General features: G+C 37.5%; 1 protein-coding gene across 1 annotated transcript; it reads left to right on the top strand.

The window, feature by feature from the left end:
- The first annotated feature begins 3535 nt into the window (after nt 1-3535).
- Nucleotides 3536-9531, top strand: LOC136277704 (tetratricopeptide repeat protein 4-like). Its single transcript, XM_066160236.1, has 6 exons — nt 3536-3693; nt 4938-5087; nt 6586-6747; nt 6990-7067; nt 7947-8014; nt 9001-9531. Exons 2-6 carry the CDS (start codon nt 4991-4993, stop codon nt 9499-9501), a joined length of 906 nt encoding a protein of 301 aa, XP_066016333.1. The 5' UTR covers nt 3536-3693; nt 4938-4990; the 3' UTR covers nt 9502-9531.
- The last annotated feature ends 4542 nt before the right edge of the window (nt 9532-14073 follow it).

Here is a 14073-nt window from a genome sequence, read left to right as displayed (position 1 = left end):
AGTCTCCTTCGCAACCGTGCTTAGACTCGTCATGCAACGGGAAAGGAATGTAGTTCAAAAGTAAGCAGCCGTACGTAGGGAGGAGCGTTGCGTGACGAGTTTAAGAACAGCTACGAAGGAGACTAGACCACACTATTTGTGCGAGTTGTGACGGCTGTTTTCGCAAAGCGATTCTCCGGACGGCAATTTGAATGGCTGCAATCTAGCATAAAATTTCTTTGCTAATGGAGACAGTCTCCATTTCTATCAGTCTGTTCTAAACGGCGAAAGATTAGTCCTCACACGTAGTGAAATAATTTCCGCCTGAGTGCAACGCTAAATCATCACGCCGCTGGTTGTAATTCAGTGAATATTTTACAACAATAGTGGCTACGTCAGTGCGTGACAATCTGTTGCTTCATTAAGCAAGAAACAATAAAGTTCCACAAAGAAACGTGTGCAAAATGATATCAAATATGATTTGAAAAGAGTCTCTATAAATTAATACCTGCTTTAGAATTTTTTTTTGGAAGGAGTACGTGACGCGATATTGGACAGACAGCGAGGCCGCGTGAGAACGTGTCTCGTGACAAAAGTCACGCATTGAGTACGAGACTCACACTAAAACTATAATTTTTCATGCATTTAAGGTTTTTTATTTGAACTGTTGATTATGGGGTGGAAACTGCTGCTTAGAAAATTAATTATCTTTCTAGATGAAACTGGGTGTGCATGTATTTTGAGTTAGAGCTTCCAGCTTTGATTGGTTCAAACTTCACGGATGCGTTTTGATTTGGGGCGGTAAATGATATGAACATCACACAGTCACTGAATTTTCCTCTGTTTTCCACAGGATTAAAACCAACTAACTTTTTACATGATATTGTTAAAACAGAAATTTCATAACAAACATTTTTTCACATCTTTAGTGGCTATGGAGAAGACTTCAACTAAAGTTCCAATTGTGGACGTTGAAACAGCTGAGAAAGAATTTTCAAAGGATGTTGATGAAGAATCTTTACAAGGTAAGGTTCACTTCAAGCTTCAGTTACTTTGCTACAAGAACATGCACCGTGTATTCCTGCTGTATATAGATCGTAGAAGAGGCAAAACAGTATGTATGACCACCCCGTGGGGTGTACTTCTTAATCATAGGCTGATGGGGATGATCCGCTGGATAGAGTGGCATTTTCACGACCGAGTTGACTATGATCATTTTTAACAGAGCTCATTGCAGGAAAGGGGTCGCACATCTTCGGAATTTTGGGGCAAGAAAATTCGAGGAAAGTAGGGACTTTAAAACGGAAAGTTCGTTGTTAAAAGTTTGTTACCAGCACGTATTGCCAAAGTGACCAAGATGGGGTCGATAATTAGCCACAGAATAGACTGTAACGGGGTAAGGCCTTCTGAAAGACCAGCGGCACACACCCACGAAAAATTGAATTGAGCAACCCCTCAATTTATTTTATATTCTTTTCGTACACAGGGGATTGTGACGCTACGATGATGACAGCTTGCTCCGACATTGATCAGCCATTGCTACGGAAATCAGCCAAAATAATACTAATCTGGCCAAGACAAAGAAATCCCTGTTATTCAGTGGCCTTCAGTTTATTGTTGCTATGGCAACTAGTTGGGGCAATTCTGTACATGATTCGTGATGTTGCTTGTTTCAGCGTCCAATCCACCGCATATCAGTGCAAAAAAGAGGCCACTTTCCCTTTTTCGGAAGAGCTAAAAATAGTGTGGCTGGCTTCGCTGTGTATTTTCACCGCTATCTTCATAGCTGCTTTACGGAATGTTCCACAGTTCCCTGGTTATAAGTCAATCTTATATCAGCTCATGTTTGTTCCTTCGTTCTTGACTCTTGTTCTTCTTCTCACCCTCGCCTTGTGTCGATACATCAACCTATTCATTTCTATCGAGTCTTCATCATCTCGGGTCATAATTTTTTTCTTGATAGTAAGTTATATTCTCAGAACTTTGGCTGTAGGATTTCTAAATTTTGGGAAAAGCTTTTCACCGACGACAGGAACATCCTTTGTAACCACATTCCTTTGGAGTAAGAAATGAAAGGAAAATCACAGGGTACCCACTCTTGTCCCCGAAGCTACTCGTTTTCTCTTATTTCGAAGGAATGCTTGTTGATTGTGTTTCTAAGATTTACCTCTTAAGCTCAGTGTGCAGAGGGATAAGGAAACATGTATAAATGAGATATAATCATACAAAGTATAGCTGATTGTATGAAAGTGAGAGAGATTAATGTTATGTGAAGCATTCGGGAAGTATGTCAGTGATGTTAAGTTATACACATATATACAAAGTATGCTAAGCTTTTGGGAGATTTCTACTCCAAATGTAGTCTATTAGGTTTATATTGGTTGCTTTTGGCCTCGCATCAACAACGGATTATTACAACGTATCAGCAACGTATGAATAAATGGGTTTAGTTGGTAAGGAAACTTTGGTGCTGCAACGGTGAGGGGTACAACAAGATAATTTGGTTTATAATCCATTTATAACGTGAATATATATCCCATATGTGTACCGTTGGTTATTTTGTAGAGTAAGAAAATCTGTTTAGGCGGTTGGCTGCGCACGCTGCGTTTCTTTATCCGCCTTACTTTTCCCGCCTTATGAGAAATGAGCAGAAAGACTTGTCAGGAGAAATAAAAGCAATTGGATAATAAATAGGTTATTAAAGTGTTTGGTGTGTAGTATTGCTTAGTATTTTCATTCCTTGTTTGCATTTTGACGAGGCCGTAAGGCAAGTCAAAACACTGCACATTTCTTGAAAATACTAGAGTATGTCACTGCCAGATAAAGAAAATCCAAAAAGGTCTTTAAGGGAAAAAACACTTGAAACGTATCTGAACCAGTGCGGTGCCACAAACCTTCCGGGCTCTAAAGTCCTCTAAAGGGTATGCAATCACAAAATGAGACTAAGATAAATAACATTTTATGTTCACGCTGCAGCAAAATGTTTATGAATATATTCCGAAATGAATTTGTTTGTAATTTTAGAAAGACTTACCTCCATGTGTTATGTAAAGATTGCTAACGAGAACAGGTAAAAGTGAGATGTAAAAATGTAGTGGACCTTGGAAGAACGCGAGAAGCGCACGAGAAATATTTTAATTCTTATGTATATAAAAACGTTGTGTAGTCAGTTTTTAGCAGTTTGTTCTCGTCGTAATTTTGATTTGTAACTATTGCAAATAAATTATCTTTAAACCTTTCCGGGAGTTCTTTATGATGTAGATGAATTTTTTTTTAGGGTTTAGTGTCGGTTAGAAATTCACCTTTCCTCTTTCATTTCCATGTAAAAAAAGTTATAACATTCTTTACTATGTTTTTAATATTTAACAATATTGAAAGACTGCGATGCATGAAAGTAACAGCTTTTTTTAACCTCAAAGCAATAATTTGGCCAAACTTCAGACTTTGTTTACAAATGAAAAAGCCGAATTACGGGCTCTTCTTTCAATTTCAGCTGAAGCACTTCCGGCTTCAAGCTTGCACAGAGTTATGGGCCGAACGATCTTTCCTTTTGTTTTCACGACGCGCTATTGAGGTTCTTCGTTCTATAACATAGCTTCCGAGTGTTTCTTGGCACTTTATTAGTCTTATTGACTTTCTCTGAATCATTTCCAAGTCGGGGTGAGGAAGCGAGGCTCTTAAACAGTCAAACTTGCCTTTCATTTCCGCGACGAGGTAAGAACGCATGGTTGTATCAGATTTTTGACTATATGGTAAATACCTCTATTTCGAGTTTCTCAGTTACATTTTCTCTATCAAATGTTTTTAATCTTTCCTAATTTTCTCTGATTTCCGGCAATGGAAGACGTTCCTGCCGTTAACTGACGAGGATGGCTAACTTTTACTTAATTCTGGCGTGTATCAATAATTTTTGTATTGTTGTTGCACATGTAACACGTCTGTTACTTAAAAGCTAATTAAGCTGAGCTTGTCTGAACAAGTTACAACTGTCGGAGCAACTGCAGAATGCCCTGCCACTCATTTACATGTCATTGAATAAGTCGAATAAGAATGACGTTTATTGTGTTAGGCCTCGATCTCCAAAGCCTCCCGACACATGTGACTGAGGTGGACCTGAGTGGCGGGGTATTCTGCAGGTAAGCCAAAAGGAATTTCCAAATTATCGATTTGATTTAGTGCAATTAAGCGCTGATGATCGAATTTCAGTTTCGTTTGCGTCTCATGTGGAGCAATTGCTTACAATCGTGTTTTAATTGCACAAGCTTTCGTGTAGGGCGTATATTTGTATAAATTAATTTGCTTCTGTATTTACGATGTATTTGATCAAAAAACGATAAACATATCCAGTGTATGTCATATGTTTATGTTTATTATTTTATAGTTTGAAAATAATTTTGTATTTTGGATAGACTACTTATATTCTCCATCCAAACTGTACTGTTATACTGATTTCCTTGTTTAATATTGAGACAAATCGATTCTTCTTCAAATGTCAGCTAGTGATTCAGTATAGCAAGCGTCCTTTCAATTAACTGCTTTCGATTTTTAGGAATCCAATTCATCAACTGCTAATTATTGATTGGTACCGGAGTAAAGTTTTACCTTTTGTCATCTGCTAATTAAGATATGTTTTGTTTTCTGTAACAAATTATATGAACTTGCAACACAAAGATGTTGATGTTTAACCAATTTATCTCAGTCAATTGGGAATGTACTTTATAAATCTTGAAATTTATCATAATGAGAAGTGGATTACTGTTCATTCAAAAATAAATGCTTGTCTTCAATATATATATATATCTTTTGTTCTTTTTCTGCTTTATAGTAATGTCATTAATATCAGTTGCTTGTGATTTTGTGTTTATGTATCCTTCCCATTCCCAAAAGGGAAAAAACATTTATTTTAGGTAATATGTTGAGTTGATGTTTGTTACCATTTGCAACCATCCTTTCTTCAGGCCAGGATAACTTAAAACAGCAACTTTGTAAGAAGAATCTTCTTACAGTTGCTATGGCTACAGGAAGAAGTCCAATTAAAGTGCCATTTGAAAATGAAGACTTACCTGACAAAGAAAATGCACCAGATTTTGATGAGGACACTTTACAAGGTGAGCTATGTTGAACTTTGGCTTCAGTTATTGTTAGAACAATTTCTATTCCGCCAGTTTCAAGAATGTAAGTAAATGTAGAGAAGGATATATACAGTGTATGACCACTTTAAAGGATATTTGGCCAGTCATGACTCTCTTCTATGATTACATTATGCTGTTCATTGAGAAAGATCTATGACACACAAACCTTTGTTATTTTCTTTTCTAAAAGTTCAAAGCAAGTACACAAAATTATAATAAGTAAAGACTTAATTTGATCATCATACAGCATCCATTTTGTAAGTTTGCATCATTACAAAGTACCATCATCATCATCATCTTCTCATTATAATGCAGCAGTCAATTTGAAAGCTTCAACATCCCCTCCCTTCTCCTCGAGCAACCCACAGGCTTTTGATCATCATCCAAGGCAAAGGGGAGGGGGGGAGGTGGGGGGAGATTGAACCTTGCCTGACTGGCATTGGGGAATTTGAACCAGAAGTGTCAAGACTTTCCACTACAATGCAACTGTTATATTTCATTGAATATGGAGGTGTTTAAGGTACATTAAGTGCACTTTCACTAACAAATGGCTCAGAATAAATAAGTGCACAAGTTCTCAGTTTTAAAGCTTGGTCAATTGTTGAAAGTCACAGTTGCTAATTATTTTGCTTTTTACAAAAATTTGGGTGGGGCATTTAAACCCTTATTTTACCCAAGGGATAGGAATTTTTAGAAACCGATCTCCAAAAGTTTAAATGCCAAGGGGTTTGCTTCAGATTGAGTGACACTTAATTCTCATCATTATTAGCATCATCATAAATATTAATCTCATCTTAATATTATTCTTATCATTTATATTATAACTATTTGTCTATAGGTAATACTGCTTCTGGTTTGTACGATTGCAACATTTGGATCTTATTGACTGACATTAACCATCTAAATGTAATTAAAGCAGTAGACTCTTTTACACTTACAGTTTTGCCAACTCTCTGATTATCAGAGCTCACAGAAACAGAACAAGACTCTTGGTCTTCCACATGGGTCTTCAAACCTTCAAGAAAAATGAGGATTTGGGTCACTTCCTCACAGAAATATAACATTTGAACTCCAGATTTCCCATGTCCAATTTTATAATGGTTATCTTGGGGTTCTTATCTTAATTTTCTTGATTGCACTTAGATTTTGGGTTCCAAAGAGGGGATTATGCTTTCTCCTGGACAATAACAGCATGCAACTGAGTCTGATTGGTTGAGCTAAATCCAACCGAAAAAAGTATTTCATAAACTAACTGAGTGGGGTTTGTCCTGTGAGTGGGGCCATCTTTGAGACTGTAGACATCATCTAAGGTTTTCAGGGGATGCTTCAAGTCAGGCAGGTGCAAAAGTGGCAGCTGGCACAAAAGGAAAAATCTACAGGTTTTAAATCTCCAGATCTTGGCAGCTTGCTTATACACTAATTAACTACAACCACAGATTTTGACATAAATTATTTTTTTAATTTTTTTTTGCAGCCAAAGCTGATATTTATAGGAATGAGGGTAATGAGACCTTCAAGAAAGGAGATTTCATCAATGCTATTCACTTTTACACAGAAGGAATTAGAATGAACTGCAATGAGAAAGAAATGAAGGCCAAACTGTACAACAACAGGGCTATTGCACATTTTAAGCTTGGTAAGATGATGAGAGCTTTAATATGCATTTTTCTGTCCTCAGCAAGGGCTTTCAGTAGTTTTTCTGAAAAAGGTGATAATTTTGAATATATGTCTAAAAATAAAAAATCCGAAAAAATATATATGCCTTATCTTGGCCTCTCAAACATACAAAGAGCAATTCACAAGTTTTTCCTTAAGTTATTGTGTAGGTGGTGGGTTTGCTACATGAACAGATAATCAGAGATATTTATTTTCAAACAGGAAATCACCAGGATTCACTGAGGGATGCAGAAGCTGCCAATGAGTTAAATCCAACTTTCCTCAAGGCAATTGTGAGAGGTTAGAAATGTTAGCGGTGCAATAATAATAATAATTAAAAAAAGAACTTAACACTCTAAGGTTATATGAAGTTATATCTTGTCTCAATTGACTTTCATTAAGAGGTCAAGACCACCCTGATGTACATTTGAATCCAGCTCTTGACTGCTGTGCCATGACTTTCCATTATGATGAGAATACTATTTTGAGTTGGATGAAGATCTCATGCAGTGCTGAATGCACAGAAAAATTTCAGCAGGAGTATTTTAGTTTCCTTTTGCTCAGTGAGTGAGGTAGTGGTGTCAGATATGTTTAGTCACTGTCTAGCTGTTTTGAAAAGAAGTAAGGACTTAACTTAACTTAACTTAACTGTCAGGAAACATTCCTCATTCATCAAGTATAACTCAACTTCAAGTGCTATTAAATACATGTAATAATAATGTAATTAAAAAGACTGCATGAGTAAATCTTATTCTTGGTGAACATAAAACTTTAGTTTGAGTCACTTCCCAGAAATCAATTATCAACTGATTGATTCAATCAAGTATGTTGACTCAAACAAAAAGGAATCTAGGATTATTATCAAATATAAATATATTTTTTAATTTGTATTTAACCTATTTTTAAAAAGATTAACTAAAAAATGTACTATACTATAGAAATCTTAAAAAATGGGTTTCATTGTTCCATTCTCCCATTGCATGTATTATATTCTATCTATATCTCTTAGTGATTTTGTGGGAATTGTCAGTCCCAATGCAAATGTTCTTAGATAAGTTTCAATTATCAAAAGCATGCAAATATGTTTTTTTTTCATGGTCTGTAATGATTTAGCTTTCAATCAGGTTTCTGGCTATTGAGCTACATTAATTATATGCTGCTTTGTGTTGTTGCCTACAGGAGCCACTGCTTGTGTTGAACTGAAGAGATTCCAAGAAGCAATTACTTGGTGTGATAAGGGATTAGCTGTATCCTTTTAAGGAATCTTAAATTCTTAACCTTGGGTGTAATGGAAATGTTCCATAATTTGACATTTTAAGGGAGAAAACTGATTTGAAGAAGGGTATTAGTTATGATGGAAACTTGTCAGCTCAAACTTTCAGTGTGTGTGATTAAAAAATGTGGGAAAAGTAAATAGGTCATAACTTAATAGTGATACGCTCCATTGAGCCATGACCTAGCCATACTATCCATGCCACAACTGGTACATTAGTTTAGTTAAAAGACTTAAATTCACCCAGTTTATACATGGTATTTGGGTAGATGATCTCTCCAAAATGAGCCAGAAAAAGAAGCTTGGTAATGTTTATATATATTATGCTAATTTTCTCCCCTTTAAATTTTTTCTATTACTAAGAGACTACTAAACTTTCGTCACATTTTCCTATGGACAAATAGAACTTTCAAAGGCACATATAAGTCTTCTAGACTCATTTCTTCTTCTGCTGTAAAACATTAATGATGTTAAAGCTCTATATTAATTTAAAAATTGAGTAAGTGCTTCCTGGTTTTTCGAAAGGAGAAATTATACCTAGATATTTTGCATTAAAATTTGAGGTAGCGCATGAAAGAAAACTCTTTGTGATGTGTAGATTTACTACTAGAGACTGAATGTTAAATATCTACTTTAAACGCAAGCCTTCCCACATGTAATAGGCTATTTTACAGTTGTGTACTTAGTTGCCAAGCCTTTGATTTGGAGTGAGGCTGAAGGTGACCTTGTTGTGATAGAGACCAGTATCTAGTGAGTACCGGTATTATAAATAATAAAGTAATTTGCATTTAAAAGCGGCAACGTTTGTGTCATAACCAGGTCACCTCTAGCCACACTCCTGTTCAAAGGCTTGGGAACCAAGCAAGCAGCTGTAAAACTGGCCTATTTATTATACCAATGTGATCAGAAAAATAATCATTTTTGTTTTTTCCACATTTTTAAACCTTAACATGGAAGAAGATTGACAAAAATTATAGGATCTTGTTGACATTAAGAATGCAGTCTATCAAAGAAATGAGAGATAAGTTCATGGAGGAAAAAGATCATATTAGCCATGACCATGGTAATACAAGTTCAAGTGATGTCAAGAAAGTCATAGACTTCTATAAACAGGGAGACAAGCATGAGGAGAGTAACAATTATGGCAATCTTGGTAATGCTTATTACAAACTGGGTGATTTAAAAAAAGCCACAGAGTACTACAACCTACATCTTCAAATAGCTAAAGAAGAAGGAGACGAGCGTGGGAAGGGTCATGCTTATTGCAATCTTGGCAATGCTTATGGGAGTCTGGGTGATTTTAAAAAAGCCATAGAGTACCAGAACCTACATCTTCAAATAGCTAAAAAAGTAGGAGACAAGCATGGGGAGGGCGATGCATACAACAATCTTGGGGTTGCGTATCGGAGTCTGGGTGATTTCAAAAAAGCCATAGTTACATTAACCTATATCTTAAAGTAGCTAAAGAAGTAGGAGACAAGCATGGGGAGGGTGTTGCTTATGGCAGTCTTGGCAATGCTTATAAATGTCTGGGTGATTACAAAAAAGCCATAGAGTACCACAACCTACATCTTCAAATAACTAAAGAAGTAGGAGACAAGCATGGGGAGGGTGGTGCTAATAGCAATCTTGGTAGTGATTATTGTTGTCTGGGTGATTTTAAAAAAGCTATAGAGTACCACATCCTACATCTTAAAACAGTTAAAGAAGTAGGAGACAAGTATGGGGAGGGTTTAGGTTATTGTAAACTTGGCAATGCTTATTGCCATTTGGGTGATTTCAAAAAAGCCAAAGAGTACTACAACCTAAATCTTAAAGTAGTTAAAGAAGTAGGAGACAAGTATGGGGAGGGTATAGGTTATGGTAATCTTGGCAATGCTTATTACCGTCTAGGTGATTTCAAAAAAGCCATAGAGTACCACAACCTAAATCTTAAAATAGCCAAGGAAGTAGGAGACAAGCGTGGGGAGGGTGTTGCTAATGGCAATCTTGGAAATGCTTATCTAACTCTGGGAGATTTGATAAAGGCCAACAATTTATACAACGTAGCGCTCAAAATTGCCAAAGAGGTGGAAGACAAATCCTTAGAGGCTATGGCCTACTATTCATTAGGATGTGTTTTTGAGTTGCAGGGTGGACTGCCAAAAGCCGTTGAACATTACCAAACTAGTATAGACTTAAGCAATTCCTTGAGAATACTTCTAAAATCTAAAGATGAATGGAAAGGTAATTTTCGAGATCAGTATCAAGACGCGTATACGGGTTTGAGTAGAGTTCTCGTAGAACAAGGTAATATCGTTGAAGCCCTATTTGCTGCTGAGAAAGGACGAGCTCAAGCTCTGACCGACCTCATGGAATCCAGTTTTCGTGGTGGAACGAGTCAGCACAAGAGAGGCGATGAAATTTTAGCAGTTTTAAAGAAAGTTTCATCAGACACCGTCTTTCAGGCAGTGAACAAAGCTGACATCAATCTTTGGGTTGTGTCTGAAGGAAAACAAGTTCATTTAAGACAAAGTAAACTCAATGGTTCTGTTTCGGAGAATGGTGGAGCCAGCCAGTACTTTGAGTCGTTCATGCTCGGTATTTATACCCAACTTGGTGTTCGTTCTAATGTGAGATGCGAGAATCGATCTTTGGATGCTTTGAGGGAGAGCCGTTCGAAAGTGGATGACAAAACTAAAGAAGAAAACCCTCAACCTCCCATCCAACAAAACAAATGCTTGAGCACTTTGTATGATACCGTCATGAAGCCGGTGGCTGACCTGCTGATAGGGGATGAGCTACTTATTATTCCCGATGGACCCCTATGGCTCGCTCCTTACGCTGCATTGAAGGATGGTAATTCTAAATACCTGTGTGAATCGTTCAGAATCCGACTCGCTCCATCGTTAACAAGTCTTAGACTCATTGCCGATTGCCCAGATGATTATCACAAAAGCAGTGGTGCGTTACTCGTTGGAAATCCGTGTTTAGCCGAGGTTACTAATAGCAAGGGAGAAATACTCCTCGAGCAGCTTCCGTTTTCTGAAGAAGAAGTAGAAATGATCGGAAAAATTCTGAATATCACCCCAATCACTGGCAGACAGGCCACGAAACGTGAGGTGTTGAAAAGAATCAGTTCCGTGTCCTTAGTTCACTTTGCGGCACACGGATGCATGGAAACTGGCGAAATTGCTCTTACACCTGACCCAAAGCGAAAATCTACTGTGCCAAGAGAAGAGGATAACATTTTTACAATTGGAGATGTGTTGAATGTTCAACTTCGCGCCAAGCTAGTTGTACTTATTTGCTGCCACAGTGGTCGGGGCGAGATCAAGGCTGAAGGTGTGGTTGGCATTGCGCGCGCTTTTATGGGTGCTGATGCTCGGTCCGTTGTGGTGTCCTTGTGGGTGGTTGAAGACAAGGTTACTCTTGAGTTCATGAAATGCTTTTATCAACACCTTGCAGAAGGTAAACCTGGCCATGAAGAGCTTTAGAGAATCAGACGAGTTCCGCGACATCAAATACTGGGCGCCCTTTTTGCTGATTGGAGATGACGTCACTCTTGACTTCATGGTAAAGGAAAGAGAACATTTTCATACAAAATCAAGCAAATGAATTTTTTATTTGAAAAAGAATGACGCAGGAACTTGGAAGCTTTAAATGTTTTTCTGTTTTGGCAATTTTTGGCTATCTTTCATTACTTTTTATTTTTTTGAAATGGAACTTGAGATGTGTAACTTTACTTTGGTGAAGAAATAAAAACAGATTATTTCATTATATTTTGATCAGTGGAATTGTCTTTTTTTCTTACTTTTACAAATTTAAATGTATGCGAAGAGAACAAAATGCATCAAGCATTCTGTTGTGAATGCCTTCAGTAGTTGAAGGCGACTACGAGGTTTCGTTTTCGCCAAAATGACACTCTGCTCTATTCCTGTATTACAATCAGTTGTATGGAAAACAGTTGAAAAGTTTTTTCTTTTACATGAGCAAGAGCTTTTCCACCAGGTTTTAATTTCGTTTATACTCTGAGCTTTTGATAAGCTAAGAAACAGCTCGTTGTTTGCAAAAGTTGGCGGAATTTTAATTTTAAAAATTTGATTTGCAAAATTTGCAGCCATATATATGTTAATTAAACTTGGATGGTTTTCCTAGATCATAAAGTACTTTGTTACAAATTGAGATTATCTTTCCTCAAATTGATAACTACTCAAAATTTTTTTAATCTAAAAGTATTGTTACAAGACCCACGTAAAGAAGACAATCACGAGAGCCAGGAAAATATTGTAACTCCTGACTCTCTGTGGGGCTTCTTTTAGGTAAGTCTTCCAGTCTTTGAAACTTCAGAAAACCTCACGCAAATGATCACAGACAAACTGCAGAATTATCGTACTGTTGCTAATGCGATATTTCTTTCGTTGACGAAGCCTTGTAGTCGATGTGTATCTTTTAAGCTCGAGCCTTTGTCAGCTGTGAATTTTTGGAGTTTGCCTTCGATAGGAATAAAGTCAATTATTGTCATACTGACACCTAGTCTCGTACCCAGACCATCCACCGCCAAGTGGTTGTACATTTCAGTTAAAGTTAAACGATATGATCTGGGTAAGAGATTAACCGACACCTCCAAGGGCAGGTAACCTCTCAGCGTTTAGTCAGGCTTCCTTAGCTGTCCATTTGTATCCATCTACACTCCTCATTGGAGAGAGGCACTATGAATACAGTACAATGACCCAAGCAGATCTAGATCCCAGACCTCTCGGTATTCTGAGCGGTTCTATGGGTTGAGTGGTCTTGAAAACGACTTGAATCTATTCCAGATTCTAAAGAAACAAATGAAAAGAACTCGTGTCTTCTCCCCTCAAGCCGAGAGACGTTTGCACAGGGAACTGCATTCAGTATGCGTTTCGAGGTGCATTATAGGCGCAACACGGGTCCTAAACGTAGCCCAATAGATTGGAAAAATTTGGGAGGACAGAAGAAAATAAAATATTCTAAAGAATACTTCAATATATAAAAAGTGCTCCTTAAAGTCTGAGAGGCAACAGAACGAACGTTCCACTTTATAAATCGAAATCCTGTTGAAAATGCTCTATGACTTCTATTGGGAGAATACCAAAGTCAGGAAGATGGTTATCTGACCGTTGACATATTTTATTCGACTATGGTGTGGCTGAGACTTTGCGTTCGCCCAAGTAAGTTTAGGAATATTGAACGATGTAGAATTAAGACCAAGATAAGTAAACGTATTGTCAAGTGTCTTGCTTAAGAATATGGAAAAACCTGCACCTCTTTCAATGCTACCCAGAAAATATCAGTTTTCCTAAGAGATGGTTTGTACCCAGTTTTGGTTAAAAGGGTTCCGGCAGGACACCAGTCGTTATTATTCATCTCCTGGGAGGGGAAGGTGAAGGGTTTTGGGGATATCACATGGTTTGCAGGGGGAATGAAGGGAGGGAGGGAGGACAGTTTTCGCCAATTGGGTATTAAGAGGGAACTATAGAACATTGACTGTCAGTTAACGTCCATTAAGGGAACATCATAACAATATTCGAGAGCCTGGGGGGGGGGACAGTTTTCGCCAACAGGGTATTAAGAGGGGACTATAGAACATTGACTGTCAGTTAACGTCCATTAAGGGGACATCATAAGAATATTAGAGAACCTTGGGGAGGGGAGGGGATGGGGAGGGGGAAAATCAGGTAAAACTTTTCGTGACACAACTAAAATCCTCCAAATTTCCCCCTTCCCCCTTTCCCTTAAGTCCTTAAGAAGTGTTCACAGATAAATCGTGGGGGGGAAGGCTGAGTAAGTAGTCGATGAAATTCTTGATAGAGTTGTGTTGTCGCACCCACTTTTAGTCCTGGTTTGCGAAATTACAAATCTTTGTGGAAGCACAATAAAGTTTCGCAGTAATACTGAGGTTAAAGTGGTCAAAAAGTGGTGAAATTCACCCAAAAATGATGTTTATACGCTCCTTTGGCTCCTTCAGAAAATCACAATCGAATCGAAAATTATCTGACTAAACGTTAATTAAAAAATTGTTAATTGTTA

The sequence above is a fragment of the Pocillopora verrucosa genome, chromosome 13, assembly GCF_036669915.1.
Source record: "Pocillopora verrucosa isolate sample1 chromosome 13, ASM3666991v2, whole genome shotgun sequence".
NCBI classification, from domain to species: domain Eukaryota; kingdom Metazoa; phylum Cnidaria; class Anthozoa; order Scleractinia; family Pocilloporidae; genus Pocillopora; species Pocillopora verrucosa.
This window is presented reverse-complemented; position numbering and strand designations above follow the sequence as displayed.